This window comes from Anomaloglossus baeobatrachus, chromosome 1, assembly GCF_048569485.1.
Source record: "Anomaloglossus baeobatrachus isolate aAnoBae1 chromosome 1, aAnoBae1.hap1, whole genome shotgun sequence".
In the NCBI taxonomy this organism is placed as follows: Eukaryota; Metazoa; Chordata; class Amphibia; order Anura; family Aromobatidae; genus Anomaloglossus; species Anomaloglossus baeobatrachus.
The window spans coordinates 680,521,255-680,548,225 of NC_134353.1; the positions used below are offsets into that span (position 1 = coordinate 680,521,255).

Below are 26,971 nucleotides of genomic sequence, written 5' to 3' on the forward strand. Positions count from 1 at the left end.
TTCTCTGAAGGACTTTCAGAAAAAAACTTCCAGACAGCAGCTGAATGCCCTCTTTCCCTGACTTGGGCCACAGAGGGGGTGCTCTTCGGAACAGTTGACCCAGTTCTCACTGTGGGCAAACCACTACCCCTTGATGCCTGTGTTGGGTTGGTGCTACATATCAATCTTCCTCTGTGATGGTGTGCTGGCTATGTATGTCAACAGTACAGGTTGAATCAGTGGACTCATAATCGACCACCTTGTCTTACATCTCATCCTCCTTCCCAGTTGAGATTGTACGCTGACCTGATGGCAAGTGTGTCTCATCATCATCAGCCTCCACCTCTGGAGATAGTAAATCAGGTTCCTCAAACTGGCTTTCCTATGGCCATAGGTCCTCAAATACTTGCTCATCAACGCACGCCACTTCCTCACATCCCACTTCAATGCTGCACAGTGAGAGGCCAGAGCCAACTAAAGGATGTGTACCAAAGAGATCATCAGAGTGACCTAGCTTGGGGTCATATGTCTCATATGACTGTTAATGGGGAAGTAAGGAGGTCAAGGTTAAGGATTTGAAGATTTGTTGCTGTTTTAGAAATGTGAAGAAAACTTGTTGTCTGCCATCCAAGACAGAATCTACTCTTGCTATTCTGACTTACACACACATTTATGTTTCCAAGCAGGATGCAGGACTATTAGGCTATGTGTGCACGTTGCCTTTTTTGTGACCACAAAGATGCAGCATTTTTTTGCGTATTTGGCCCCAAAAAAGGCACAAAAACGCACCAGCGGTAAAAAACGCATGCATGCACATTTTTGTGCGGTTCTGGCTGCATTTTGTTGCATTTTTGTTGCTGCGTTTTTTCCAATGAATTGCATGTGTGACTACGCTGGCAAAAGCTCAGAAATAATTGACATGTTGCATCTTTGTGGTCACCACAAAAACGCACCTAAAACAAAACTGCACTGTGCGAACAGCAAAAATTAAAACAAATAGACTTTGATGGGGATGCAAAGTCATGCAGTTTTTGACCAAAAACACACCCATAAAATGCGCAAAAACACCGCGAAAAATGCAGCGTGCGCACATAGCCTTATACTAATTAGGCCCATGTACTATTATTTCACAGATGTCCTTTTCTGTCTGTGTCCACCACTGCATTAAAAGGCTACGTAGTTATTCACCTGTCCATGTAGTTTTGAGGACTGCAGGTCTGTGCAAAACTCACAACAATATTTTTTTTTTTACTAGCATAATGGATGAAGATCACCTAAACAAGTATATGGGTCCCTGATAGTCACATACAGCATATGAATGGTTTACTGTACAACCCATGTGCAGTCCATAATTAACATGTAAAGAGTAAATTATTGGATAAGCTTTGTCCTTTATGTATGTACTTTATATGTACTATATATGTGAAAAACAGTGACTAACAAAAATTGAATCCAAAACAATGATGAAATTCAGATTTTTTTTTGTGTATGAGACAATACCTGGAAGTTTCATGGAAGCCTCAGATAGAAGTTGACCTAACCATGCTGTACCAAATTTTGGTTCACTTTTAGGATATTTCACTAATTAAAAATGCTCCTGAAATTTTGAGCTTTGATCTTTTGACCTCTGAGCCTAAAACCTAAAACTGCTGTTAAATAAGGTCCGTTCATGGACCATGATTCGCAGATGCATGAATGAGTCTTTAAGTTAAGTTTAAAAGAAGGTATAAAAAATAATCACCTGATTTTCAACCAAATAAATAATTAAATAATTACTATTTCTTATTTGTATTGTCAACTGTATGTTATTGGTATGCAATCTGTATGGCATCTGTATGGTATTCATTTTTATATATCAGCTTTTAATTCTCAAGTTTGAAACTTATTCCCTATTTCAGAATAGGGGACAATCTTCTGATTGCTGGGGTCTTATGATCATGGCCCCAGTGATCACGGGAACCAGGGCGAGGAAGTGTCTAATGGGAGTGCCAAAGACCGGCTGAGTACAGCTTTTAGCAATCTTTGACCAACCCACTAATAGGGAACGGAGCAATGGTGCGTATGATTGACCAGTGCTCCATTCAGCAGGAGCTCTTTAGAATCTCTGTATCTCTGGGGACAACAGTTGTTAAACCCCTCACAGTAGGAAAGTTATCCCCTACCCTGTAGATAAAGAATAAAGGCCCCGTCACACACAGAGATAAATCTTTGGCAGCTCTGTGGTTGCAGTGAAATCATGGACACATTGTTCCATTTGTACACAGCCACAAACCTGGCACTGATTGTCCACAATTTCACTGCGGCCACAGATCTGCCACAGATCTGCCACAGATCTGCCACAGATCTGCCACAGATCTGCCACAGATCTGCCACAGATCTGCCACAGATCTGCCACAGATCTGCCACAGATCTGCCACAGATCGGCCACAGATCGGCCACAGATCTGCCACAGATCTGCCACAGATCTGCCACAGATCTGCCACAGATTTATCTCTGTGTGTGACAGGACCTTAACTTTCAAACTTCAAAGTCCTCTTTTAATAAAATTCATAAGACCAAATACAGTTTCCTAAGAAACTGTAATTCTAATTGCAATATATCTGTAAAAATCTGATGCTATGCGGATTATCTGTATGGGATTTAATTTTCTGGGTTCACTCAGGCTTGAATGAGCAAGTCTTATCTGATGCTGTTTTTCTACTTGGAAAATTGGTCCATGTAAAAAAAAAACGATAAACTGAACAGTCTGAATAACATTGGTCCAATTACTGTCAGTTGGTCTTATGAATGCAGCCCTGGACTACATTCACAAGGCCTTGTGACACATCCTTGTGCTATCCGTTTTTATTTTTTTTTAACAACTTACTGAACCATATAGTTTCGTGATCCATACACCCATCAATGTTAGCCCCTCGGAGAGTTTACAACTTCCAGACAAGGCCAAGTATTTCAAATCTGACATGTCATTCTACATCTTAGTAAATCTGACATTGTTTTGGTTTTTTTTGCATTTATTTATAAAAAAATTTGGAAGAATTCTCAAAACTTTTTTTATCTCCTTTTTTATGCCCTTAAGCAGATAGCCACAACAAAATAGTCAATATATAACAGATACCACATATTTTTTTTTTTTAAATGACAGTTTTATTTGTTAGTATGGTTTAACGTTGAACAGCAATTTTTCACCTTTTTCATTGCAATTTAGAAAACCTACATTTTTAAGGACTACTTCATATTTGAAGTGACTTTGAGGTACTTAATTGACAATAAACAAACAATCAAGATCCCCTTTTAAAAACCCTCACATGGTGTACAAAACTGCCAGGAAATTTCAAAACCCTTCAAGCACTTTACTCAAACTAATGCAAACTGGAAATATAAATGAAAAATTACATATTTTACTAAATGTTGTTTTAACATACAGCAACAAGAGGACAGCAGTTTTTAAGGCCAAAGGATCTAATGCACTGGTGGGATGCAGCAAAGCCCCCCAATAAAGATGGAGGCAACACAGGTGCAAAACACTAATGAAGCAACCACTCACACACTACCAATGCATGGAGGTGGTGACTAATTGGTGATAGTGATGGGATAACCCGAACTGTAAAGTTCGGGGTCCGTACCGAACACATAGTGTTCATGTAGATATAAAAATGCGGCACTCCTGCTATTTAGATAAGGTGCCTGAATAGGGTCCAACCCCGTATCAGTAATGTTCAAAAGATTCGGCACTCAAATTGAAATAAAATAAATTTTATTTTTCCAAAATATTGAACAAGCAATTTCGTGTTCTCAAAAAAATGTTTTCGGTCAAATGACCTTCATCAAGTTTTTTAACACAAAGCTTGTAAGATAATATGAATAAAGCTGTCAGTTTAAAGATAAGAGCTAAGATGCTGCCTCTCCGGGTCCGTTACGGACCCGGAGAGGCAGCATCTTAGCTCTTATCTTTAAACTGACAGCTTTATTCATATTATCTTACAAGCTTTGTGTTAAAAAACTTGATGAAGGTCATTTGACCGAAAACGTTTTTTTTAGAACACGAAATTGCTTGTTCAATATTTTGGAAAAATAAAATTTATTTTATTTCAATTTGAGTGCCGAATCTTTTGAACATTACATAATGTTCATGCACACGATCCAAAACACAATCTTTCCTGGGAAGCTTGTGTTACAGTTTGGGTCTTATTTGGGTCCAGGGGCTGTAAAAAAAGCACATTATTAACCCTACAATGTGTATTGGGGGCCTTTTAGGCCCTGACGCATACGTTTTTGCTATTATCTGCAAAATTACTTTAGTTAGAATTTCGAAACTCTAGGTGTTCCACAAGTATGTCGTTGTTGGTAATATCCAGTTGTTCATATAATTTTTTTGATAGGCATTTTGGTGTAACAATATTTTTTTGGGGAAAACTACTTCTGTACAAAGCAGGGTTGCTGATGGAGGGGCCGGGGGGGGGTGGATCATGCCATGTGAGGATGTCATATGATTTTGGGAGGGAGTGATAAGGCCATGACATCATCTCATGTTCTTGTGAACACAGTAGTGAGTTGTGTAAAGAGTACTATACACTGTGAGTTAATTGCTGAAAGACCTGTGATGATATGATGTTGGGAGGAAGTCTCAATCATTTCCAGTCTCTTTGTTTCGATAAAAAGCTTGCTAAAATCCAGAGAATTGTACACCACCTACAAGAAAGTATAAAAGGTAAGAGCTGTTGAGGGTGAGAGGAGGAAACGGGCAATTTAGCCTTACAGTGTGTCACACACAAGCAAATAGTGGACAACCCTGATTGTGTTCATTGTTTTTTCTTTTAGTTGCTAACATTTAGTCAGCAATGGCACAGTCTTCCTCCAAGTGTCTGACTGACCAAGATATTGAAGCAAATATGTTTCAAAGTGATGATAAAAGTGAACTATCTTTGTCCGATGAAGAGTACCTGCCACCAGCTAATCAAACATCCTCATCCAGTGATTCTTCTTCTGATGCTGAAGTGGATTCAGTGGATCCTGAAGAAGTGATAAGTAGAGTTGAGCGATGTTGGAGGTTTGAGGTTTGCCAATTTCATGTTCGAGTGATTTTGAGGGGTGCTCGAGATCGAACTCGAACTCGAGCTTTTTGCTAAAAGCTCAATGGTTTGAGTTACGTTCGAGAACGGTTCGATCACCACAAACGTGGCTTTTCACAGTAAGGCTATGGGCACATGTTGCTATCTGCATGCGTCCTGCATCCCCAGAAAAATCCCTCTTCCTTTCCTACTCATCGATCACGGGCGCCTCGCTCCACGTCTGTCACAAATCGCGTCTTTTCCTCTTTAGAAAATGGCTGCCGCTTCATTAGTCAATCAGTTATTCCGTGCTTTCCCCGCCCACCGGCTCCAATGATTGGTTGCAGTCAGACACGTCCTCAAGCTGAGTGACAGCTGTCTCACTTCAACCAATCACAGCCGCCGGCGGGTGGGTCTATATCGTGCAGTAAAATAAATAAATCAAATAATAATAAAAAAAATGCGGTTCATCCATATTTGATACCAGCCAGGATAAAGCCGCACAGCTGGAGGCTGGTATTGTCAGGATGGAGAAGCGCTACCGTATAGGGTGCCCTCCAGCCTAACAATATCACCCAGCAGCCGCCCGGAATAGCCACATCCATTAGATGCGACAGTCCCGGGAAACTCTACCGAGCTCATCCCGAATTGCCCTGGTGCGGTGGCAATCGAGGTAATAGGAGGTTAATCATGTCAGGCGTCTCCCCGAGACACGTTCTATGATCAACCTGAAAGTGAAAGTAAATAAACACACACACACCGAAAAATCCTTTATTTGGAATAAAAGACAAAAAAACACCCTGTTTCACCCCTTTATTAATCCCAAATACCCCTCCATGTTCGACGTAATCCACACGACACTGTCAGCTCTGCTCCCTGAAGATGTAGCAGCACCGAAGAACACCATCGAGCTGTATCAGGTCCACGTAGCAAGGAAGTGAATCGCGCGGTCAGCAGAGACTTCAGTCAGCACTGCAGGCTTCAAGATTACAAAATCTGCATATCTTTATCAATAGAGGCAGTAGCTCGGTGGATAGAGAACTCGTCTATGAAGCATTAGGGCACGAGTTCTAGTCTAGGCCGTCCCGGTGAAGAATTTATTTATTTTTTTATTTTTAATTATATCGTGTATTAAAATAAATAAATAAATAATAACAAAAAAATACGGTTCCCCCCATATTTGATACCAGCCAGGATAAAGCCACATGGCTGGAGGCTAGTATTGCAGGATGGAGAGCGCCATGGTATGGGGAGCCCTCCACCCTAACAATATCACCTAGCAGCCGCCCGGAACAGCCGCATCCATTAGATGCAACAGACCCGGGGGTCTCTACCCAGCTCATCCCGAATTGCCCTGGTGCGGTGGCAATCGAGGTAATCAAGAGTTAATCATGCCAGGCGTCTCCCCGAGACACCTTCCATGATCAATGTAAAAGTAAATAAACACACACACCGAAAAATCCTTTATTTGGAATAAAAGACAAAAAAACCCCTGTTTCACCATTTTATTAAAATCCACAAATACCCCTCCAAGTCCGACGTAATCCACATGACACTGTCAGCTCTGCTACAGAACACGAGTGCTCTGTATCAGCTCCACGTAGCAATGAAATGAATTGCACGGTCAGCAGAGACTTCAGCAATGCAGACTTTAAGATTACCAAATTACTACCCATCTTTAATAGAGTCAGTAGCTGAGTGGATAGAGTGCTCACCTAAGAAGCATGAGGTTGTGAGTTCTAGTCCTGGTAAAGAACTTTTTTTTATTTTAAATTATATTTATAATATTTTTACAATATATTTATAATTATAATTTAATTATGCACTGAGGGGAGGAGTCGGACATCAGCTGTGAGCCGCAGGACACATTTTTAAAATTGGAGCAGTTCACGGAATGAGGCTACATTGCTCTCTCCTCTCTCTCTTTATCTGTCTCTCTTTCTTTTTCTCTTTCTTTTTCTCTCTTTCTCTTTTCTCCTTTTTCTATCTCTCCTTTCTCTCTCTTTTCTCTCTCTCTTCTCTCTCCTCTTTCTCTCTCTCCTTTCTCTCTCTCCTTTCTCTCTGTCCTTTCTTTCTCTCTCTCTCTCCTTTCTTCTCTTCTCTTCTTTCTCTATTTCTCTTCTTTCTCTCTTCTTTCTCTGTTTCTCTCTCTCTCTTCTTTCTCTCTTTCTCTCTCTCTTCTTTCTCTCTCTCTCTTCTCGCTCCTCTCTCTCTCTTTCTCTCTCCTCTCTCTTTTCTCTATCTTCTCTCTCTCAATTCTTTCTCTCTCTTTCTCAGACCTGGCGGTGATCAGCTGATGCGGTCACCTGACGGCATCAGCTGACACTATAAGTCTAGCGGTGGGGCCGGCTTTTTACCGCCCAGCCGGCTAAACTATCAGCTGATGCCGTCGGACAAGAGTCTGCACAGAAGTGTGTAGTTTTTTTGGGTTTTTTTGCACTGAAGGCGAGAAAAATTCTTTAAAATTTAACTTTTAATTAAATTATTCATAAAAATGAGGATAATCCTCACTGACAAACAAACAAACAATACAAGAATAGGTTTGGCCCCTCCTACTTTTCAAGAGTTCAATGCAAACCACAAGTAGACTATTACCGCTAATATAAAGTGGAACTTTTTGCCCATGAATCAGGTGCTAGTTTCATAAAGTCCACTGATAAATAAAGAATTGGAATTATCTCACCAAATTCTGATATACCACATATTAAATTCGAATAGGTTCAGGCATCCTCCTGGCGGAACCTCATGATTATGAAATTGTACCTCCCAACGCGTTTCGTTAGAAAAGCAAACTCATCAGGGGAGCTTATAATTGTGGCAATTACATCTCAGATCTCATAAAAAATGAGTCCAAAAAGTTCATCATATGCTGAAACAAAACATATATAGAGTAACAATAAGTATCAGCATATCAATGGTTAATCACACAATCATATGTGGAGAAACTCACCAAAGATCATAGACTCAAAACAGGAGTCATATGTGCGGTCAATCCAATTCAGGTCCCACAAGCCATGGACCTCACTTGCAATGGCATGCTGAAATACATTTATAGATAAACAGACATCAGCATGTCAGGAACGATTCATTCCATGACAGCATGCAGACAGAGCAGGGGGACTCACCACATGGCAGGAGCGGCCGTGCTTCTCGCTCTAACAAGAGAGCCACCGCAGACTGTCAGGGTTTAAATGTTCCCACCCTGCACCAGCGTGTGACGTGGTTTCCGCCCATTCCGGTCACATGACCGCAGAGGAGCACACCACGTCATGATGTTTACACTGTAGCCGTGGTGATGTGCACCTCCCCTCAGCAAGTCATGTGACAAAACGTCACACAAACAAGGGAAACAGCCCGATATTAAACTGCAGGCACACAGTATCATTCCGGCTTGCATGCAGATTCAAAGAATCGTCCAATCCTCCAGCATTCATTCACAAGTAATCACTAGGAGGGTATTGTTTGTACAGAACAGACTGCTCATGACTCAGTGATTTATATCCGCTTATTTTGAACAGTCGGTTTCACCAGTGTATATCACAAGCAGTATAATGGTGATTGCATACCATACTCAAAAGGTCACAGCCATACCACCACAATAATCAAAGACATGCCCGTGGAGAACAAAAGCCCCACTTTAGAAGGATGTCACCCAGAAATATGGGGACCTCAAAAAAGCTCAAAATCAATATTATACTCAAAGGTCAAAATAGCAAAGGGGCTCCGATGTCATACTAATAGTCAGATTAAAATAACCTACTGAAGAGCTAGCAATAAATTGTGCCCATATCGATCACAGCAAACCTCCAAAACCTATGAGGTACATCAGGGGAACCTTTAAGAATACCGATCAGAAATAGAATTAGAAACCGCCACATAGATATTAGCCTGACCCTACTTAAACCAAATTTCAGGGATGGCCCTACCTATCACGTGGGGGTCGGCGCCGTAAGACAGAATGATGTGTGGGCGCCCCCACTCGGCCGACGTCTCACCCTCCTAACTAAGCTCACCCTACAACACCACTAAATAAAGGGTGCGAAAGAGAGTTCTTCATTTAAACCATTAGGATGAAGTGTTTTCAACCAGAAAATCCATCTGGATTCTTGCTGCAACAGTCTCTTATCCCAGTCCCCTCCTCTAGGTGGAGGCCTGATGTGATCGATACCCTGAAATTTCAAAACAGTGGAGTCTCCATTGTGTACTTTATTAATGTGCCTCGCCAATGATGTATCATTATTAAGTCTAATGTCCCTCAGATGTTCTCCTATCCGTCGTCTTAGTTCCCTGCGAGTTTTACCTACATACTCCATATTGCATATACAGGTCGCCTTATATATCACACCTCGTGTTTTACAATTAATAAACGACCGGATGTCATACTCTTTCTTGGTCACTTGACTGTGGAATTTGTTTCCCACTATGATGGAGTTACAGGCAATACATCCGTCACATCTAAAACAACCCTTCAACGTTGGTATAGCCTCAAAAGGATTTTTTGGGGCGAGATAGCTGTGAACCAGCCGGTCCTTCAGCGATCTCGCTCTCCTATACGTAACGGATGGCCTGTCTGTAAGAAGGTCTCCTATATCACCATCCATTTTCTTAAAGGTTCCCCTGATGTACCTCATAGGTTTTGGAGGTTTGCTGTGATCGATATGGGCACAATTTATTGCTAGCTCTTCAGTAGGTTATTTTAATCTGACTATTAGTATGACATCGGAGCCCCTTTGCTATTTTGCCCTTTGAGTATAATATTGATTTTGAGCTTTTTTGAGGTCCCCATATTTCTGGGTGACATCCTTCTAAAGTGGGGCTTTTGTTCTCCACGGGCATGTCTTTGATTATTGTGGTGGTATGGCTGTGACCTTTTGAGTATGGTATGCAATCACCATTATACTGCTTGTGATATACACTGGTGAAACCGACTGTTCAAAATAAGCGGATATAAATCACTGAGTCATGAGCAGTCTGTTCTGTACAAACAATACCCTCCTAGTGATTACTTGTGAATGAATGCTGGAGGATTGGACGATTCTTTGAATCTGCATGCAAGCCGGAATGATACTGTGTGCCTGCAGTTTAATATCGGGCTGTTTCCCTTGTTTGTGTGACGTTTTGTCACATGACTTGCTGAGGGGAGGTGCACATCACCACGGCTACAGTGTAAACATCATGACGTGGTGTGCTCCTCTGCGGTCATGTGACCGGAATGGGCGGAAACCACGTCACACGCTGGTGCAGGGTGGGAACATTTAAACCCTGACAGTCTGCGGTGGCTCTCTTGTTAGAGCGAGAAGCACGGCCGCTCCTGCCATGTGGTGAGTCCCCCTGCTCTGTCTGCATGCTGTCATGGAATGAATCGTTCCTGACATGCTGATGTCTGTTTATCTATAAATGTATTTCAGCATGCCATTGCAAGTGAGGTCCATGGCTTGTGGGACCTGAATTGGATTGACCGCACATATGACTCCTGTTTTGAGTCTATGATCTTTGGTGAGTTTCTCCACATATGATTGTGTGATTAACCATTGATATGCTGATACTTATTGTTACTCTATATATGTTTTGTTTCAGCATATGATGAACTTTTTGGACTCATTTTTTATGAGATCTGAGATGTAATTGCCACAATTATAAGCTCCCCTGATGAGTTTGCTTTTCTAACGAAACGCGTTGGGAGGTACAATTTCATAATCATGAGGTTCCGCCAGGAGGATGCCTGAACCCATTCGAATTTAATATGTGGTATATCAGAATTTTGTGAGATAATTCCAATTCTTTATTTATCAGTGGACTTTATGAAACTAGCACCTGATTCATGGGCAAAAAGTTCCACTTTATATTAGCGGTAATAGTCTACTTGTGGTTTGCATTGAACTCTTGAAACGTAGGAGGGGCCAAACCTATTCTTGTATTGTTTGTTTGTTTGTCAGTGAGGATTATCCTCATTTTTATGAATAATTTAATTAAAAGTTAAATTTTAAAGAATTTTTCTCGCATATGGTGACCCTATTGCGCAATACTGCTGTCCTGAACTGTTAATCTGTGTATTTAACCCAGTGGCTATTTAATATATTGATTTGGTATGGCGGGCTTCCTGAGTACAGGTATTGATATAGGCTCCTGGGCAAATGAAGCAAAGGATGTTTTCTCAGAGAAAACTTTCGTACAGAAAAAATATACTCCTACCCTTAATGGGGCTTTTCGTGAACTAACTAAAATTTACAAAAACAGGACAGCTTCTTGGTGGGAAGTACAGTCTCTGGAGGTTTATCTTCGTGATAGGATTGTCCCTAGGCATCTGAGGATCTCCCTTCAGCCAGGTTACCGATATAGAAGTCAGGAACTGGCTGCAAAATGGGAGAAAGAAGCCACTGAGAGTTCTCTAAGGTTGATGACCTTACTCTTAGATGAAGAGAAAAAGAATCTTGCAGATCTAGAGATAGCACTTAAAGAACAGATAGAAATGACTAATACTTTTTCAAAAGAATCAGAATTTTCAGGTAAAGAAAAAGTTCTGCAGAATACAATTGAAAAATATCAGTATCATTTGAAAGATAAAAAACATAAATTCTATAATAGAGATCTGCAAGATTTTAGGGAAAATAAAATATATAACTTTGCCCCGCCACGTTTTGTGAAACCCAGTGAGACCGAGTGCTCCACAACGGATACTGATGTATCTGATTCCGAAGGAAGAAATATAGGAGCTAGAGGTAGAAGGAAAAAGAACTTTGGGAATGGGAGGGGCAGGTTTAATCAACCTTATCAGAGTGGCCATTTTTTAGAGCCGAGGGAATATTTCCTCAGAAATCGAACGAACCGAGGAGGTTATCAGAATCCTCCGGACACCAGCAAGTAGTTAACCTCTCCAACAGGGTACTTACCACCATCGAATTAAGTGTGCTTAGTAAGGGTCTCTCATTTGTGCCGACGACAGATTACAATGGCTTTGAAAGCGTTAAGGACCTCAATCTCTTCATTAGGAAACTGAAGTGGAAGAAATACTTCATTAGGGATAACAAAAAGACATGCACTGATCTAGGTATTCAGGATGACATCCTGGAAGATGTCCGACTCCTATATAATTTGGATGTGATGGGACCTGAATTAACGGGTCAGGGTCCCTTCACAGATCTCAAACTGAGGAGTACTAGAATGCCACCAATCCAGAATGATCTCAGTGCAATTGATGTCTTTTGTAACCTTGTCTCTCAGGAGTTGGAAAGGTTGAAACCCAACCATAAGGTAAAATTTAATCTGACTAAGGAGGAGATGGTGAGTCTTAACGCTTTGGGGAAGGCGACTGATATAGTTATTAAGCAATCTGACAAAGGGGGGAACACTGTTGTGATGGATCGAGAAAAATATCTTGAAATGTGTTATAACATCTTAGGGGACAAAAATAGTTATGTGAGACTGAAGTCCAATCCATCACAACAGTATTGGAAGGATTTGAGATTGATTCTCCTGACTGCTTTGGAGAAGAAACTGATCAGTAAGTCTGAGTTTGACTTCCTCCTCCCAAGGCACCCAGTGATGGCTACATTTTACAGCCTACCCAAACTGCATAAAGGGACTAACCCCCTGAAAGGTAGACCTATAATTTCTGGTGTCGATAATCTGACACAGAATCTTGGTGTTTATCTGGATAACATCCTTAAGCCATTTGTTTTAGGCTTGGACTCTTATCTGTCAGATACAACTGACCTGCTGAGAAAAGTGGAAGGACTTACATTTGAGGAAGAGACGCTCCTTGTGGGTATTGATGTTGAATCCTTGTACTCGTCCATACGCCATGACTTGGGTTTGTCGGCGGCCCAATATTTTTTGAAGGGCAGGGGAATACAGTGTGAAGAACACACTGGTTTTATCATGGATATCCTCAAGTTTTGCCTGACACACAATGTTTTTTCCTTTGATGGCCACACCTTCCACCAGCTCAGGGGCACAGCGATGGGGAGCCCCTGTGCCCCGTCGTACGCAAATCTGCTCCTGGGCTGGTGGGAGGAAACAGTGGTCTTCAGAGAGGACCGTGAGTCCATCAATGAGAACATCGGAATCTGGTATAGATTCATTGATGATATTTTTATGGTGTGGAAAGGCAATGAAGCTGGACTAAAGAGGTTTATGGATGATTTGAATAAAAACGACTTGGGTCTCTTTTTCACTTTTGAGATGAATAAGTCAAAATTATCCTTTTTGGACCTTTTGATCGAGAAAGACTCGGGAGGCAACCTGGTAACGAGTACTTATCGTAAACCGACTTCAACTAACTCGTTACTAAAATGGGAAAGCAGTCACCCCCTGAGTTTGAAGAGGGGCATCCCTAAGGGACAGTTCGCCAGAATTCGGAGGAACTGCTCTGATGAATTGCATTTCAAAAACCAGTCTAAAGATCTAGAGAAAAGATTTCTTGAAAGAGGATATCCAGAACAAGTGATAAGTAGAGCGGCTGCTGACATAAAGAAGGTTAAAAGAACAGATCTTCTATACCCCCCTAAAAAATTGGTGAAGGACGAGGGCAGGGATGTGATGAGATTTATAACAACTTTCAACAATGGAGCGGGGGATGTAAGAGACATCCTTGAGAAGTATTGGCCCATATTGAAAATGGATGGTGATATAGGAGACCTTCTTACAGACAGGCCATCCGTTACGTATAGGAGAGCGAGATCGCTGAAGGACCGGCTGGTTCACAGCTATCTCGCCCCAAAAAATCCTTTTGAGGCTATACCAACGTTGAAGGGTTGTTTTAGATGTGACGGATGTATTGCCTGTAACTCCATCATAGTGGGAAACAAATTCCACAGTCAAGTGACCAAGAAAGAGTATGACATCCGGTCGTTTATTAATTGTAAAACACGAGGTGTGATATATAAGGCGACCTGTATATGCAATATGGAGTATGTAGGTAAAACTCGCAGGGAACTAAGACGACGGATAGGAGAACATCTGAGGGACATTAGACTTAATAATGATACATCATTGGCGAGGCACATTAATAAAGTACACAATGGAGACTCCACTGTTTTGAAATTTCAGGGTATCGATCACATCAGGCCTCCACCTAGAGGAGGGGACTGGGATAAGAGACTGTTGCAGCAAGAATCCAGATGGATTTTCTGGTTGAAAACACTTCATCCTAATGGTTTAAATGAAGAACTCTCTTTCGCACCCTTTATTTAGTGGTGTTGTAGGGTGAGCTTAGTTAGGAGGGTGAGACGTCGGCCGAGTGGGGGCGCCCACACATCGTTCTGTCTTACGGCGCCGACCCCCACGTGATAGGTAGGGCCATCCCTGAAATTTGGTTTAAGTAGGGTCAGGCTAATATCTATGTGGCGGTTTCTAATTCTATTTCTGATCGGTATTCTTAAAGGTTCCCCTGATGTACCTCATAGGTTTTGGAGGTTTGCTGTGATCGATATGGGCACAATTTATTGCTAGCTCTTCAGTAGGTTATTTTAATCTGACTATTAGTATGACATCGGAGCCCCTTTGCTATTTTGCCCTTTGAGTATAATATTGATTTTGAGCTTTTTTGAGGTCCCCATATTTCTGGGTGACATCCTTCTAAAGTGGGGCTTTTGTTCTCCACGGGCATGTCTTTGATTATTGTGGTGGTATGGCTGTGACCTTTTGAGTATGGTATGCAATCACCATTATACTGCTTGTGATATACACTGGTGAAACCGACTGTTCAAAATAAGCGGATATAAATCACTGAGTCATGAGCAGTCTGTTCTGTACAAACAATACCCTCCTAGTGATTACTTGTAAATGAATGCTGGAGAATTGGACGATTCTTTGAATCTGCATGCAAGCCGGAATGATACTGTGTGCCTGCAGTTTAATATCGGGCTGTTTCCCTTGTTTGTGTGACGTTTTGTCACATGACTTGCTGAGGGGAGGTGCACATCACCACGGCTACAGTGTAAACATCATGACGTGGTGTGCTCCTCTGCGGTCATGTGACCGGAATGGGCGGAAACCACGTCACACGCTGGTGCAGGGTGGGAACATTTAAACCCTGACAGTCTGCGGTGGCTCTCTTGTTAGAGCGAGAAGCACGGCCGCTCCTGCCATGTGGTGAGTCCCCCTGCTCTGTCTGCATGCTGTCATGGAATGAATCGTTCCTGACATGCTGATGTCTGTTTATCTATAAATGTATTTCAGCATGCCATTGCAAGTGAGGTCCATGGCTTGTGGGACCTGAATTGGATTGACCGCACATATGACTCCTGTTTTGAGTCTATGATCTTTGGTGAGTTTCTCCACATATGATTGTGTGATTAACCATTGATATGCTGATACTTATTGTTACTCTATATATGTTTTGTTTCAGCATATGATGAACTTTTTGGACTCATTTTTTATGAGATCTGAGATGTAATTGCCACAATTATAAGCTCCCCTGATGAGTTTGCTTTTCTAACGAAACGCGTTGGGAGGTACAATTTCATAATCATGAGGTTCCGCCAGGAGGATGCCTGAACCCATTCGAATTTAATATGTGGTATATCAGAATTTGGTGAGATAATTCCAATTCTTTATTTATCAGTGGACTTTATGAAACTAGCACCTGATTCATGGGCAAAAAGTTCCACTTTATATTAGCGGTAATAGTCTACTTGTGGTTTGCATTGAACTCTTGAAAAGTAGGAGGGGCCAAACCTATTCTTGTATTGTTTGTTTGTTTGTCAGTGAGGATTATCCTCATTTTTATGAATAATTTAATTAAAAGTTAAATTTTAAAGAATTTTTCTCGCATATGGTGACCCTATTGCGCAATACTGCTGTCCTGAACTGTTAATCTGTGTATTTAACCCAGTGGCTATTTAATATTTTTTTGCACTGAAGCATCAGCTCATTGCATAAAAGCCGTTTATACAATCAGCTGCTGTGTCATGTGATTCTTGCCCTTGAACCTGACAAATCATCTGATCGCTTTGCCTTCCAGCAAACCGATCAGATGATATTGGATCCAGATTGGATGGCGCGGGACACTTGACCCAGGATTACTGTATAGGGGGATTCTTTATTTCAATAAAGATGGAGTCACTAATTGCGTTGTGTTTTATTTATAATAAAAATATTTTTCTGTGTGTTGTGGATTTTTTTATCGGTACTAGAAATTCATGGTGGCCATGTCTAATATTGGCATGACACCATGAATTTCGGGCTTAGAGCCAGTTGATAATATACAGCTAGCCCCAACCCTATTATTACCCAGCGAGCCACCCGTCACCAGGGCAGCTGGAAGAGTTGGATACAGCGCCAGAAGATGGTGCTTCTATGAAAGCGCCATTTTCTGGGGCGGCTGCAGAGTGTAATTCGCAGTAGAGGGGCCCAGAAAGCTCAGGCCAACCTGTGCTGTGGATTCCAATCCCCAGCTGCCTAGTTGTACCTGGCTGGACGCATAAATATGGTTTAATAATTGTAATAATTGTACCTGAAATAATTAAAAAACAAATGACGTTGGTTTCGCCATGTTTTTGTATGCTAGCCAGGTACAGCAGGCACCTACGGGCTGCCCCCAACTCCCAGCTACCTATTTGTACCCGGCTGGGAACCAAAAATATATGGAAGCCCGTTTTTTTTAATTATTTCACTTATTTCATGAAATAACTAAAAAACAAATGACGTGGGCTCCGCCATATTTTTTGTGTCCAGCCAGGTAAAACTAGGCAGCTGGGGATTGGAATCCACAGCACATGTTGGCCTGAGCTTTCTGGGCCCCTCTGCTGCGAATTGCAATCCGCAGCCGCCCCAGAAAATGGCGCTTTCATAGAAGCGCCATCATCTGGCGTTGTATCCAACTCTTCCAGCAGCCCTGAAGCCAGGTGGCTTGCTGGGTAATTATGAGTTAATACTAGCTTTGTTTTACTAGCTAGTATTAAGCCAGAGATTCTTAATGTCAGGCAAGTTTGACCCAGGCATTAAGAATCTCCAATAAAGGGTTAAAACAAAGACACCACACAGAGAAAAAATACTTTAATAGAAATAAATAAACAGACACACTTAGAGACTCCATGTTTATTACTCCCTCTTATCTCTCCATGATCCATGGTCTTCTGTTTTCTTTCTCCTTCAACCCATGCAGCTCTTCTATATCAGACAGCGCTGCATGGGAGGAAGGACGCTGCTGCTTCCTGTGCAGTCTTTTCACTCCGTGAGTGAGAAGAATCTGCTGGCTTTTAGCGGTGACGTCACAGCTGACAGGCGCGTTGCTATAGCAATGGTGATTTCCGTTATTGACCGGCTGTGGCAGCCGGTGAATAACGGAACAGGGAAGTAGAACGGGGAGTCGACCGTGTGCCAGAGCATCTCGCTGTTACACGGGGATGCACAAATGTGCACCGCGTACCGGAGACATGCAATAACAGGACCTAGCATGACATCTAGCTATGTGACCAGTCTGTAGCCAACGAGATAATAGACACGTGACTGGTCACATGCTATTTTGACGTCACAATAGGTCCTATCATCAGTGCTGGTTACCGGGAGGATGCAGCGATTATTGGAAGGAAAAGTGGCAGGAGACAGAGTGCAGGACGCATCGCAGGGACAGGTAATGTTTATTAACTGTATGTGTACATTTATAATGTGTTTTTATGTGATTGTTGTGGAGACACGGGCCTCAGTGGGTGGTCTCGTCTGCTAAAACCTGCCGCCTTTAGAAAGACAGTGTGGCTCAGATCTCATCCCAACTGAATGCCGGCCTCCTGAACCGTGGGCGTAACACTACTCAGACAACACAGGGTGAGGGAACCACAATAATTAGACTTTATTGGATCCCCAAAATATCAACGGCACATAACACATAACCAGCAAAACACACAAATATAACAGGCAACAGAGTTTCACGATGCGTCCTCATCGATTGTTTGGACAAGATCACCTCTCCCATTGGATGAATCTCAAGCTGCATAGACAATGTTCATCCAAATGATGTCTACAGAATGACTGAGGGTATACATGAAGTCTGCAAGTCACCGACTAGACAATGGCTACTAAGGTAATTACATTAGCAATACACAACTACAATACAATGATTACTGGAAGGATCTGGAGAAACAATAGCTAAGCAAACATGACTTAGCACACATAAGAACAATACGTCTGGCTGAATGTTAAGAAACTTTAACCCATGAGAGGCATCGAGCGCTGGCCCTCAGCCAGGGAGATGGATAATTGGGAATCTGATAAATGGTCTTCTGGGGAAACAATAACTGGGCTTACCAAAGTGATGGAAGATCCAATGTCTCGAAGTCCCTGAGCCTGTATATCACCGACCTTGACCGTCTGGATGTGGGGATGGAGGTTGGCTGGTGTACGGTGTCCGGCCTGCCGTAGGGTGTGGACTGGATAAACCACTTCCTCAGCTATTGGTGTTTCTTGGGAGTAGCATTCCTCAGGTCTCGTTGGTTCATCTCAGCATATGTTGACTGGTTGGAGTGGCAGACGGGCTCCAAGCATGCCACCTCTTTGTTTTGGTGCAGCTTCTGCTGGGTAGCGGGACCATCATTGTCGAGTGGCTGGTGCTAGCAGTACGGCAGCTGGCACACCATAAACATATTCCAGAACCCAAGCCTTCTCTTCTCTTGAGGATTTAGGCCCCAATGCAGTCAACAACGCTGTGGCTTGGGCCATTTTGGACCAAGTGTATTCCTGATTGTGACTAGATCCATGATGTGACACATAGATTAAATCCTCCGGGTCAATATCAGTGGGATCCTCATCGTCCCCTGCATCATTCTGGGCATCCCAACCGACTAATTTTTGAATCAAGTCCGACCGAGTTTCAGCGTTCCAGTAGATAATCTTTCGCCTCTGACACAGATCCTGTAGCATCCATTTACTGCTGCGGTCGTAACTCCTCTCTGGTCCTCGTCCCATGGCAGAGCTGGTGGGGTTGGACATGGCAGCGTCCGAAACCTGAATGCCTCCACTATGGCCTGCTGAGTATGCTTATGTTCCTTCCTGGTTGTTGAGCCCTGGACGGTGTCCATGAACACCAGTCCGCTGCAGCTCCCCTGGGTAAACCAGGCTGAGTAGTATCCCACCGCTGCCACCAATTGTGGAGACACGGGCCTCAGTGGGTGCACTCGTCCACTAAAACCCGCCGCCTTTAGAAAGACAGCGTGGCTCAGGGCTCATCCCAACTGAACGCCGGCCTCCTTATCCGTGGGCGTAACACTACTCAGACAACACAGGGTGAGGGAACCACAATAATTAGACTTTATTGGATCCCCAAAATATTAACGCACATAACACATAACCAGCAAAACACACAAATGTAACAGGCAACAGAGTCTCACCCTTCCGCTGGCTCACCAGGGATTTAGAATGTCCATGCCTCAGAGCTTCCAGGGCCGCTTACTCCAATCCAGCAGCACCCCGCTTTCGGCGGGCACCCACCGAGAAAGGAATAGCGCCAGATTTAGGAAGCTGTGTGAGGTCTGTAAAGTCTGTAGCCAGGTGACCGGATTGTCCCAACCTGAGTGTCCTCCTTAGGTAGTCCTGATATGATGTTACAATCCTGGCAGCTGGAGTCGAAATCCCTAGGCTGTGGATATGGTCTCCAACCGGAACCGGAGTCCCTAGATTGAAGCCATAAGATATCCTGATCCTCTAGTCAGCTCCTGAGAGCTTAGACTGGATGCATCAGCATCCATCAACAACCTGATGGCTTAAAGAAATCCCTTTTATAGCCACAGCCTTCCACTTAGATACACTGCATCCTCATCGATTGGTTGGACAAGATCGCCTCTCCCATTGGATGAATCTCAAGCTCAAGCTGCATGGACAATGTTCATCCAAATGATGTCTACAGAAAGACTGAAGATATCTACATGGAGTCTGCAAGTCATAGACTCAACAATGGCTACTAAGGTAATTTACATTAGATTACAATACACAACTACATTACAATGAATGCTCGAAGGGTCTGGTCCCAAACAATAGTTAAGCAAACATGAGTTACCACACAGTAGAACAATACGTCTGGCTGAATGTTAAGAAACTTTAACCCATGAGAGTCCATGTCGTCAAAATTACCATGGACAATTATTTTACCAATGTTGCACTGGGCAATTTTCTGTTTGAAAAAGCTGTTACACTTGTTGATATTATGAAGCCAAACTACAAGAAATTCCTCAAGCAATGAAACAAAATCCACAGCGAGCACTTTATGAGAGTGTCTTTGGTTTCAACATCAAAGCGACACTGGTATCTTACAAAGCGAAGAAGGAGAAATACATTATATTACTTAGTGCCATGCATCATGATTGCAGTATTGACAGCAATGACTGGAAATTGAAACTAGAAATCATGCTGCTAACAATAAAACTAAAGGAGGTGTAGACAAAATGGATGAAATAGTGGAAGAATATTCATGCAAGAGGCAAACAAGACGTTGGCCAGTAGCAATTTTTTCAAATATGCCTGATGTAGCAGCCCTGAATTCATTCATTATTTATATAGAAACTCATCCAGAATTCCATGCAAGAAGGAAGGACAAGAGATGCCTATTCTTGAAAGGACCTTTGTCATGAACTTGTAATGCCTCACATGATGGAGTGAAGCAACATAAAATGCTTACCAAAGCAAACTAAAGAAACAATGAAAAGGTGTGGTGTACAGTTTCAGGATTTTCCAGGGCCAGGAGAAAGAAAGGAAAAGCGTTGTTTCATTTGTCCGAGAAACTTAGAGAGGAAAACTGAGTGATATAGTGCCACTTGTGGGGAAGAAGTCTTTAAAGAACATTCTTCAGAACAGATAACATGTGAAAATTGTTTGGAAGACCAATACAATTGAAAAGAAAAAGTTGGAAAAAAATGTAGCTGCAGCTAGTTTACTCTAGATTTATATACCTTTGTGTGTTTTTCATATCTTTGTTTGAAATTTGGAAAAAAAAATGTTTTTTGGTGTTTTCTGCAAAAAAATAATTAAAATGTTGTGCATTATTCATATCTTATTTTGCAATTTTGAAATAAACTTGTATAAGTTATTTATGTGAGTTTCTCCATATGATTTGGCCCCCATTCCGTAAAAGTGAATATTTGTGATGTCACGCATGCTAGGGTTAAAAAACGTTATTATTATACTTACAGGTCCAGCAATGCACCCTGCAGACTCTGTCTCCCGGCCGCTTCTGCTTCCGTGTCCGATCATTTCTGTGCCCCTGGGTATCCACCACTGACTAAAGAACTTTCCATGACGTCATAACCATGTGATCAGTCTTGTGTGAATTGTGTAAAGACATTGGCTTACAGACTGGTCACATGGCTATGACATCATGGAAGGTCCTGTTAACTTCCGGGGGTATTCATTACACTGATCATCACTTAGCAGTCTTAAGCTGTTTACGGCCATGTTCGCATTGACATCAGGGTTCACTTGAGTCTATGGCTCATGGACTCAATTGAACTTCGACTGTGACTGTGCAAGTCCCGTATTGTATCACCCGGCACGGCGCACACTCTCCAGACAGGAGTGGGTTGGCTGCAAGTATTTCCATGCAGCTGAGCTGCCCCTGACCGGAGAGTGTCAGGCCATGCGGGGTGATGCAAAGCAAGACTCGTATGAGTCATACTCAAGTGGAATCATACATTCACTGTCAGCCTACTTATCTCTCTGTAGAGATGCTTGTCTTCACAGAGCGATGAAGCAGGGTTGACAATACTCTCCTTGCTTCTCACTCTGTCACTCCTGATGAAGCTGCCACACAGCACAACGCGTGGGGCTTCCTATGACTTCCTTCACTGAGGAACATTTTGCCTCCCTCCATGGCAGTATTTTTCTCCCTTTCCACCATTTAAATCCGGTCCACATACTTGCCTCACAGCTGGCCATCGCTGAGAAATCGGGCCCAGTTGGTAAATATGTGTGTATGGGGTGGATAGGGGAACTATACCTTTGCTGAGTATTCCTTAGCCTCTTATCCCTTTCCTATATTTTCTCACTGATAACCCTAATCCGGGAATCCTAGCAATTAGCTTATGTGTATTGTGTATTATGCATTATTGGGCTTGAGTATATCATTATTGGATTAGGGTTTTCATGAAAAATTACAATATTAATTCATTGTTGAGGTTGATGATTTTCTATCTTGAATTGGAATTCTATTATTTAACCGGGTATATCTATATATGTATGGATACTTGATGTTGGATGACAATATAAAACAATTCACATTTACGGTGTTTTTGGGTTATATCTTGCTAATCACTGTATATTTGGTTATTATCAACTACCTGTGATTATTGTATTCATTATTTACTCCAACCATATTTACCTTCTATATTGGTCCCTGGTCAACGAAGCCATGATTATATTATATGGAGGTCGTCTTTGTATATATGTGTGGTTTTAAATGTTTTTAATTGTTGGTGTTTTCATGGATTCAATAAAATGTTGATATTTTTTTATATAATCCGGATGTACGCCTCTGAATTTGTGTAGCTTTTTCTCTTCCCTATTGATAATTGCCTTCTACACAAGAGGCTGCAGTCCCATTTATAATTATTAAGTGGCTGTGAACTTCCACTTCCCCTCACTTTGCCACGCCCCCTGACGAAGGCTTTACAGCCGAAACGGCCGTCGGGTTGGACGCAGGCTTTCTTGGTCTTCATACTTCCCAGGTAAAACTGCAATTATCAATGTTTCTCTTATCATTGGAGGCTGGGATCTTTTTCATAACCCTCCACTAACTTTGTGCAACCCTGTTTGTTATTTATTTATTATTCCAACATACTCTTTATGTGGTTGCCATGATGATTTTTTGAGGAATTGGTTTGGGGTATATATTCCAGCCTGTATATTCCATGCAGTTTCCCGGGTGGACTATTTATTATCTGATTACATACATAGATATACCGGTTAACATATAACCGCTACCACTACTAGTAATCAGCACTTATGGTTTGTTAGTAGTCCGCTATAGATCATTGCCTATGTCCACACTTGTTTGTGCCGCCCTGCACCTATTTACCAATAAAGTTTTTTCACTTTGTACCCTGGACTTTGGTCGCAATTTTTCTTGTTTGTATTCAAATTAAACGACTTGTCCTAGTCCCTATCCAGGTATTATGATCATCATGGTTTTTTTACTGTGTTATATTAATTCCTGGTAAATCATGGAGTGGCTGTGGCTTTCTTTGTACATATGTATGGATACTTGATGTTGGATGACAATATAAAATAATTCACATTTACGGTGTTTTTGGGTTATATCTTGCTAATCACTGTATATTTGGTTATTATCAACTACCTGTGATTATTGTATTCATTATTTACTCCAACCATATTTACCTTCTATATTGGTCCCTGGTCAACGAAGCCATGATTATATTATATGGAGGTTGTCTTTGTATATATGTGTGGTTTTAAATGTTTTTAATTGTTGGTGTTTTCATGGATTCAATAAAATGTTGATTTTTTTTTATATAATCCGGATGTGCGCCTCTGAATTTGTGTAGCTTTTTCTCTTCCCTATTGATAATTGCCTTCTACACAAGAGGCTGCAGTCCCATTTATAATTATTAAGTGGCTGTGCACCCCTACTTCTTTAAATGTCTTTAAAAGAGATGAAACAGAGCTGACAATGCGCTCCCTGCTTCTTGCTCTGTAGATACACTTGTCTGTACAGAGGGATGAAACAGAACTGCCATTGCTATAACTGCTTCTCGCTCTGAGTAGATACTTGTCTGTACAGAGCGATGAAGCAGAGCTGACATTGCTCTACCTGCTTCTCGCTCTGTAGTGACACTTGTCTGTACAAAGCGACGAAGCAGAGCTGACATTGCTCTACCTGTGGAACGCAATTACATTTTTACATGTGTTTTTTCAGGCTCTCCATAAAAGACAGTTAAACAGCATTTTTCATAAAATCACTTTCTTGTATATGTATATATGTATATGTATATATATGAACTGTTTGATGCGGCAAATTTTCTTCATAAAAAAAATGCAGAATTTACGCTATGTGGGAATATGGCATAAGGGTTATTTATTATTATTATTATTAATAATAATAATAATAATAATAATAATAATAATAATAATAATAATAATAATAATAATATTAGGGAATTGAAATGTCAGGAATTTTATAATATTATATGTATACAGATTACATAGTTACATAGGTTGAAAAAAGATATAGGTCCATCTAGTTCAACCTTCCTCCACCAATTATACATTTTGTCATTAAAATATATAATTGTCATTTATTAAAAAAAAAAAAAAATCTCAGCACAATTGGTCCCTTTGTGATTCATGATTTGGGAGTCAATTGTCTAGGGCAAAATGCGATTCAGAAAGGTATTGCAATCATTTTATATTCCCTCTTGATGAAGTCCCTACTGTTCATGAATCAATGTATATATATTGGACACCTAGCATTCACAGTAAGAATTGATTTTGTATCTTCCAGAGAGCATGTGAGTGTTGTTATGTAGAATATTGTCTTATATAATCTCTCAAATGGCATTTTTTAATAAATATGGTAGCATCTATTATAATGTCTTTGGTATAGTATTCGTGATGAGCGAGCACTACCATGCTTGGATGCTCGGTACTCATAATGAGCAGTTGAATGCTGGGATGGGTGCTACTAGAGTACCCGAGCATAGTGGAATTCAAGGGCAAACTCCAGCATTTTTCCAAGAAATCTTCAGGAAAATACTCGAGTTCACCATTGACTGCCATTATACTTGGGTACTCGAGTCAAGCCCATCTGAGCGTCCCACTGCTTCGTACGAGTAACAAGCACCCAAGCATGGTAGTGCTCAATCATCACTATTAGTAAGTTTTTATTGATGCAACTATACAAACTGTTAAAATATATATGAATCCACTATGTCAATCTACTGATCATGCATCAATAACGCCTGAAAAGAAACAGCCCTTGATTCAAACTAATATTTGATTTAATACATTTTGTTGTTTTTAATATATTTGTACTTAATCAATGTTCTAGCAAACATTTTGACAAAACCTCTTACTATTGTAAGTCTTATGTTTTGCTAAAAATACTGCAAATTTGTTAAAGCTTTACTGCTTAGACATTCCAACAATAAAAAGAAAAATTATATTCTGTAACTATTCTTTGCATTTTATTGGTAGAATATCTTTTTCATACAAAGTTGTAGGTCATAATTTGATTATCTCCATTATAAACTTAAAGAAGTGATGGACAATTTTAGACGAATTTTATTATATACAGTATGTTGAACCTGATTTATGATGATTATAAAATTAATTTAGAAAATAACTTTTTTTTCTGTTTTTTTCTTCATGTTTACTTATCTATCAAAATAGACTATATGATGAACAATGGGTCCCGCATTTCTGAATTTATTCTTCTTGGACTTTCCAACCCTCCAGAATTGGGAATCCTTTTGTTTTTGGTATTTCTTACAATGTACTTAGTAGCTATAGTCGGTAATCTGCTGATTATTTTTATCACAAATTTAGACCCAGCATTAAACACGCCAATGTATTTCTTCCTTGGTAATCTCTCCTTTCTGGATATAATCTGCACTACGTCAGCTGTCCCAAAAATGTTGTTCAATTTATTTACTCAGCAAAAAGGCATATCTTTCAATGGATGTATTGTTCAGATGTTTTTTTTCACTGTTGGTATGGACACTGAATTTCTTCTGCTAACATTTATGTCACTTGATCGATACTTGGCTATCTGTAATCCTTTAAGGTACAAGAGTATTATGAGTAAACAATCTTGCTTTGCTATGTCAGTTGCTGTTTGGGCCTTTGGTGTTTCGAGTTCTTCTTTTCATTCTTCTAGCACTTTGTGGTTGTCATTTTGTGGACCAAATGAGATCAATCATTTTTTTTGTGAGGTCCCCCAAGTACTGGCATTATCCTGCTCAGATATTTCATTAAACAAAAACGTACTTATAGTGACAGATCTTATACTTGGACTTATTTGTATTATTCTAATTTTTATTTCATATGTATTCATAATGTTTGCTATATTAAACATCCGTTCAGCTGAAGGAAAGAAAAAAGCCTTTTCTACTTGTGCCTCTCATATCACCGTTGTTCTGTTATTTTATGGAACTTTAATTTTTGCCTACTTTAAACCCTCTGATGAAAATTCAAATTTAGACAAAGAGATTGCTGTATTTTATACCATTGCAATACCAATGCTGAACCCAATCTTATACAGTTTAAGAAACAAGGAAGTGAAACAGTCCATTCAAAAAGTTATTTTGAGAAAAATATTGACTACAAGAAATTTCTAGTCTGTAACACCATAATCCAGATTACAAACAAGATTTGTATAAATATTGCTCAATCTATTGTCTCATCGGTTCTCCATGCTCTTTTTTTGAGAATTGTTTTTTTTTTTTTTAAAAAAAAAAATGCCACTTACTGTTAACAAAAGTGTGTTATTCAATATCCAGTATTATAAGTATTTATAATCAAAGATGGGAAAATATGAAAAAAATAAATACAAAAATTATAATGTGCAAATTACACTACTTTTTAAATATTAATTTAACATTAAAATATATTTTCGCCCTTGTATTTTAAGTGTTCTACTATTTGTGATTATACTAATTTATAAGAAAAAAGGAACCCAAGTAATGGATTCATTTATTTTGTTTACATTGTTTACTGGGTGATTTCATCTCCTATGGTTTAGTGCTGCCATCCTGTGTGCCATCCTGTCATGACACCTTTTGTATTGCTTTCACAATAAAGATTATTTGTTTTACTCTTACGTGGGTTCCTTTTTTCTTATAAATTGGTTTGGTAATGTTTTTGGAACTTTCTGTATAACCATTTATTTTTGAGTTTGGGTAATGGATATTATTTTCTTATGTTAACATTTTCTGATACTTTATTAATTCGCCACCCTTTCCAAAAACTGTTATGGTTGAAATTGGTAGTTGTTTATTTGTGATATT

At 40.6% G+C, this 26,971-nt stretch overlaps 1 protein-coding gene and 3 long non-coding RNA genes across 4 annotated transcripts; 3 read left to right on the forward strand and 1 right to left on the reverse strand.

Moving 5' to 3' along the window:
- Window positions 1–7,762: 7,762 nt before the first annotated feature.
- Window positions 7,763–8,233, reverse strand: LOC142297999 (uncharacterized). Its single transcript, XR_012752223.1, has 3 exons — window positions 8,153–8,233; window positions 7,978–8,065; window positions 7,763–7,896 (listed from the first exon to the last, which is right to left on the reverse strand). It is a non-coding gene; the product is annotated as an uncharacterized LOC142297999 (long non-coding RNA).
- Window positions 8,234–10,267: 2,034 nt separating this feature from the next.
- Window positions 10,268–10,753, forward strand: LOC142298010 (uncharacterized). The gene is made up of 3 exons (XR_012752234.1): window positions 10,268–10,348; window positions 10,436–10,523; window positions 10,605–10,753. It is a non-coding gene; the product is annotated as an uncharacterized LOC142298010 (long non-coding RNA).
- A 4,285-nt stretch (window positions 10,754–15,038) lies between these two features.
- Window positions 15,039–15,851, forward strand: LOC142298021 (uncharacterized). Its single transcript, XR_012752245.1, has 3 exons — window positions 15,039–15,119; window positions 15,207–15,294; window positions 15,376–15,851. It is a non-coding gene; the product is annotated as an uncharacterized LOC142298021 (long non-coding RNA).
- Window positions 15,852–25,363: 9,512 nt separating this feature from the next.
- Window positions 25,364–26,302, forward strand: LOC142249051 (olfactory receptor 5I1-like). The gene has a single exon (XM_075320672.1). The coding sequence runs from the start codon at window positions 25,364–25,366 to the stop codon at window positions 26,300–26,302; it is 939 nt and encodes a 312-aa protein (XP_075176787.1).
- Window positions 26,303–26,971: the final 669 nt, after the last annotated feature.

Excerpts from the sequence above, each read along its gene's own strand:
- LOC142249051 (XM_075320672.1), top strand. The coding sequence starts at position 25,364 with ATGAACAATGGGTCCCGCATTTCTGAATTTATTCTTCTTGGACTTTCC.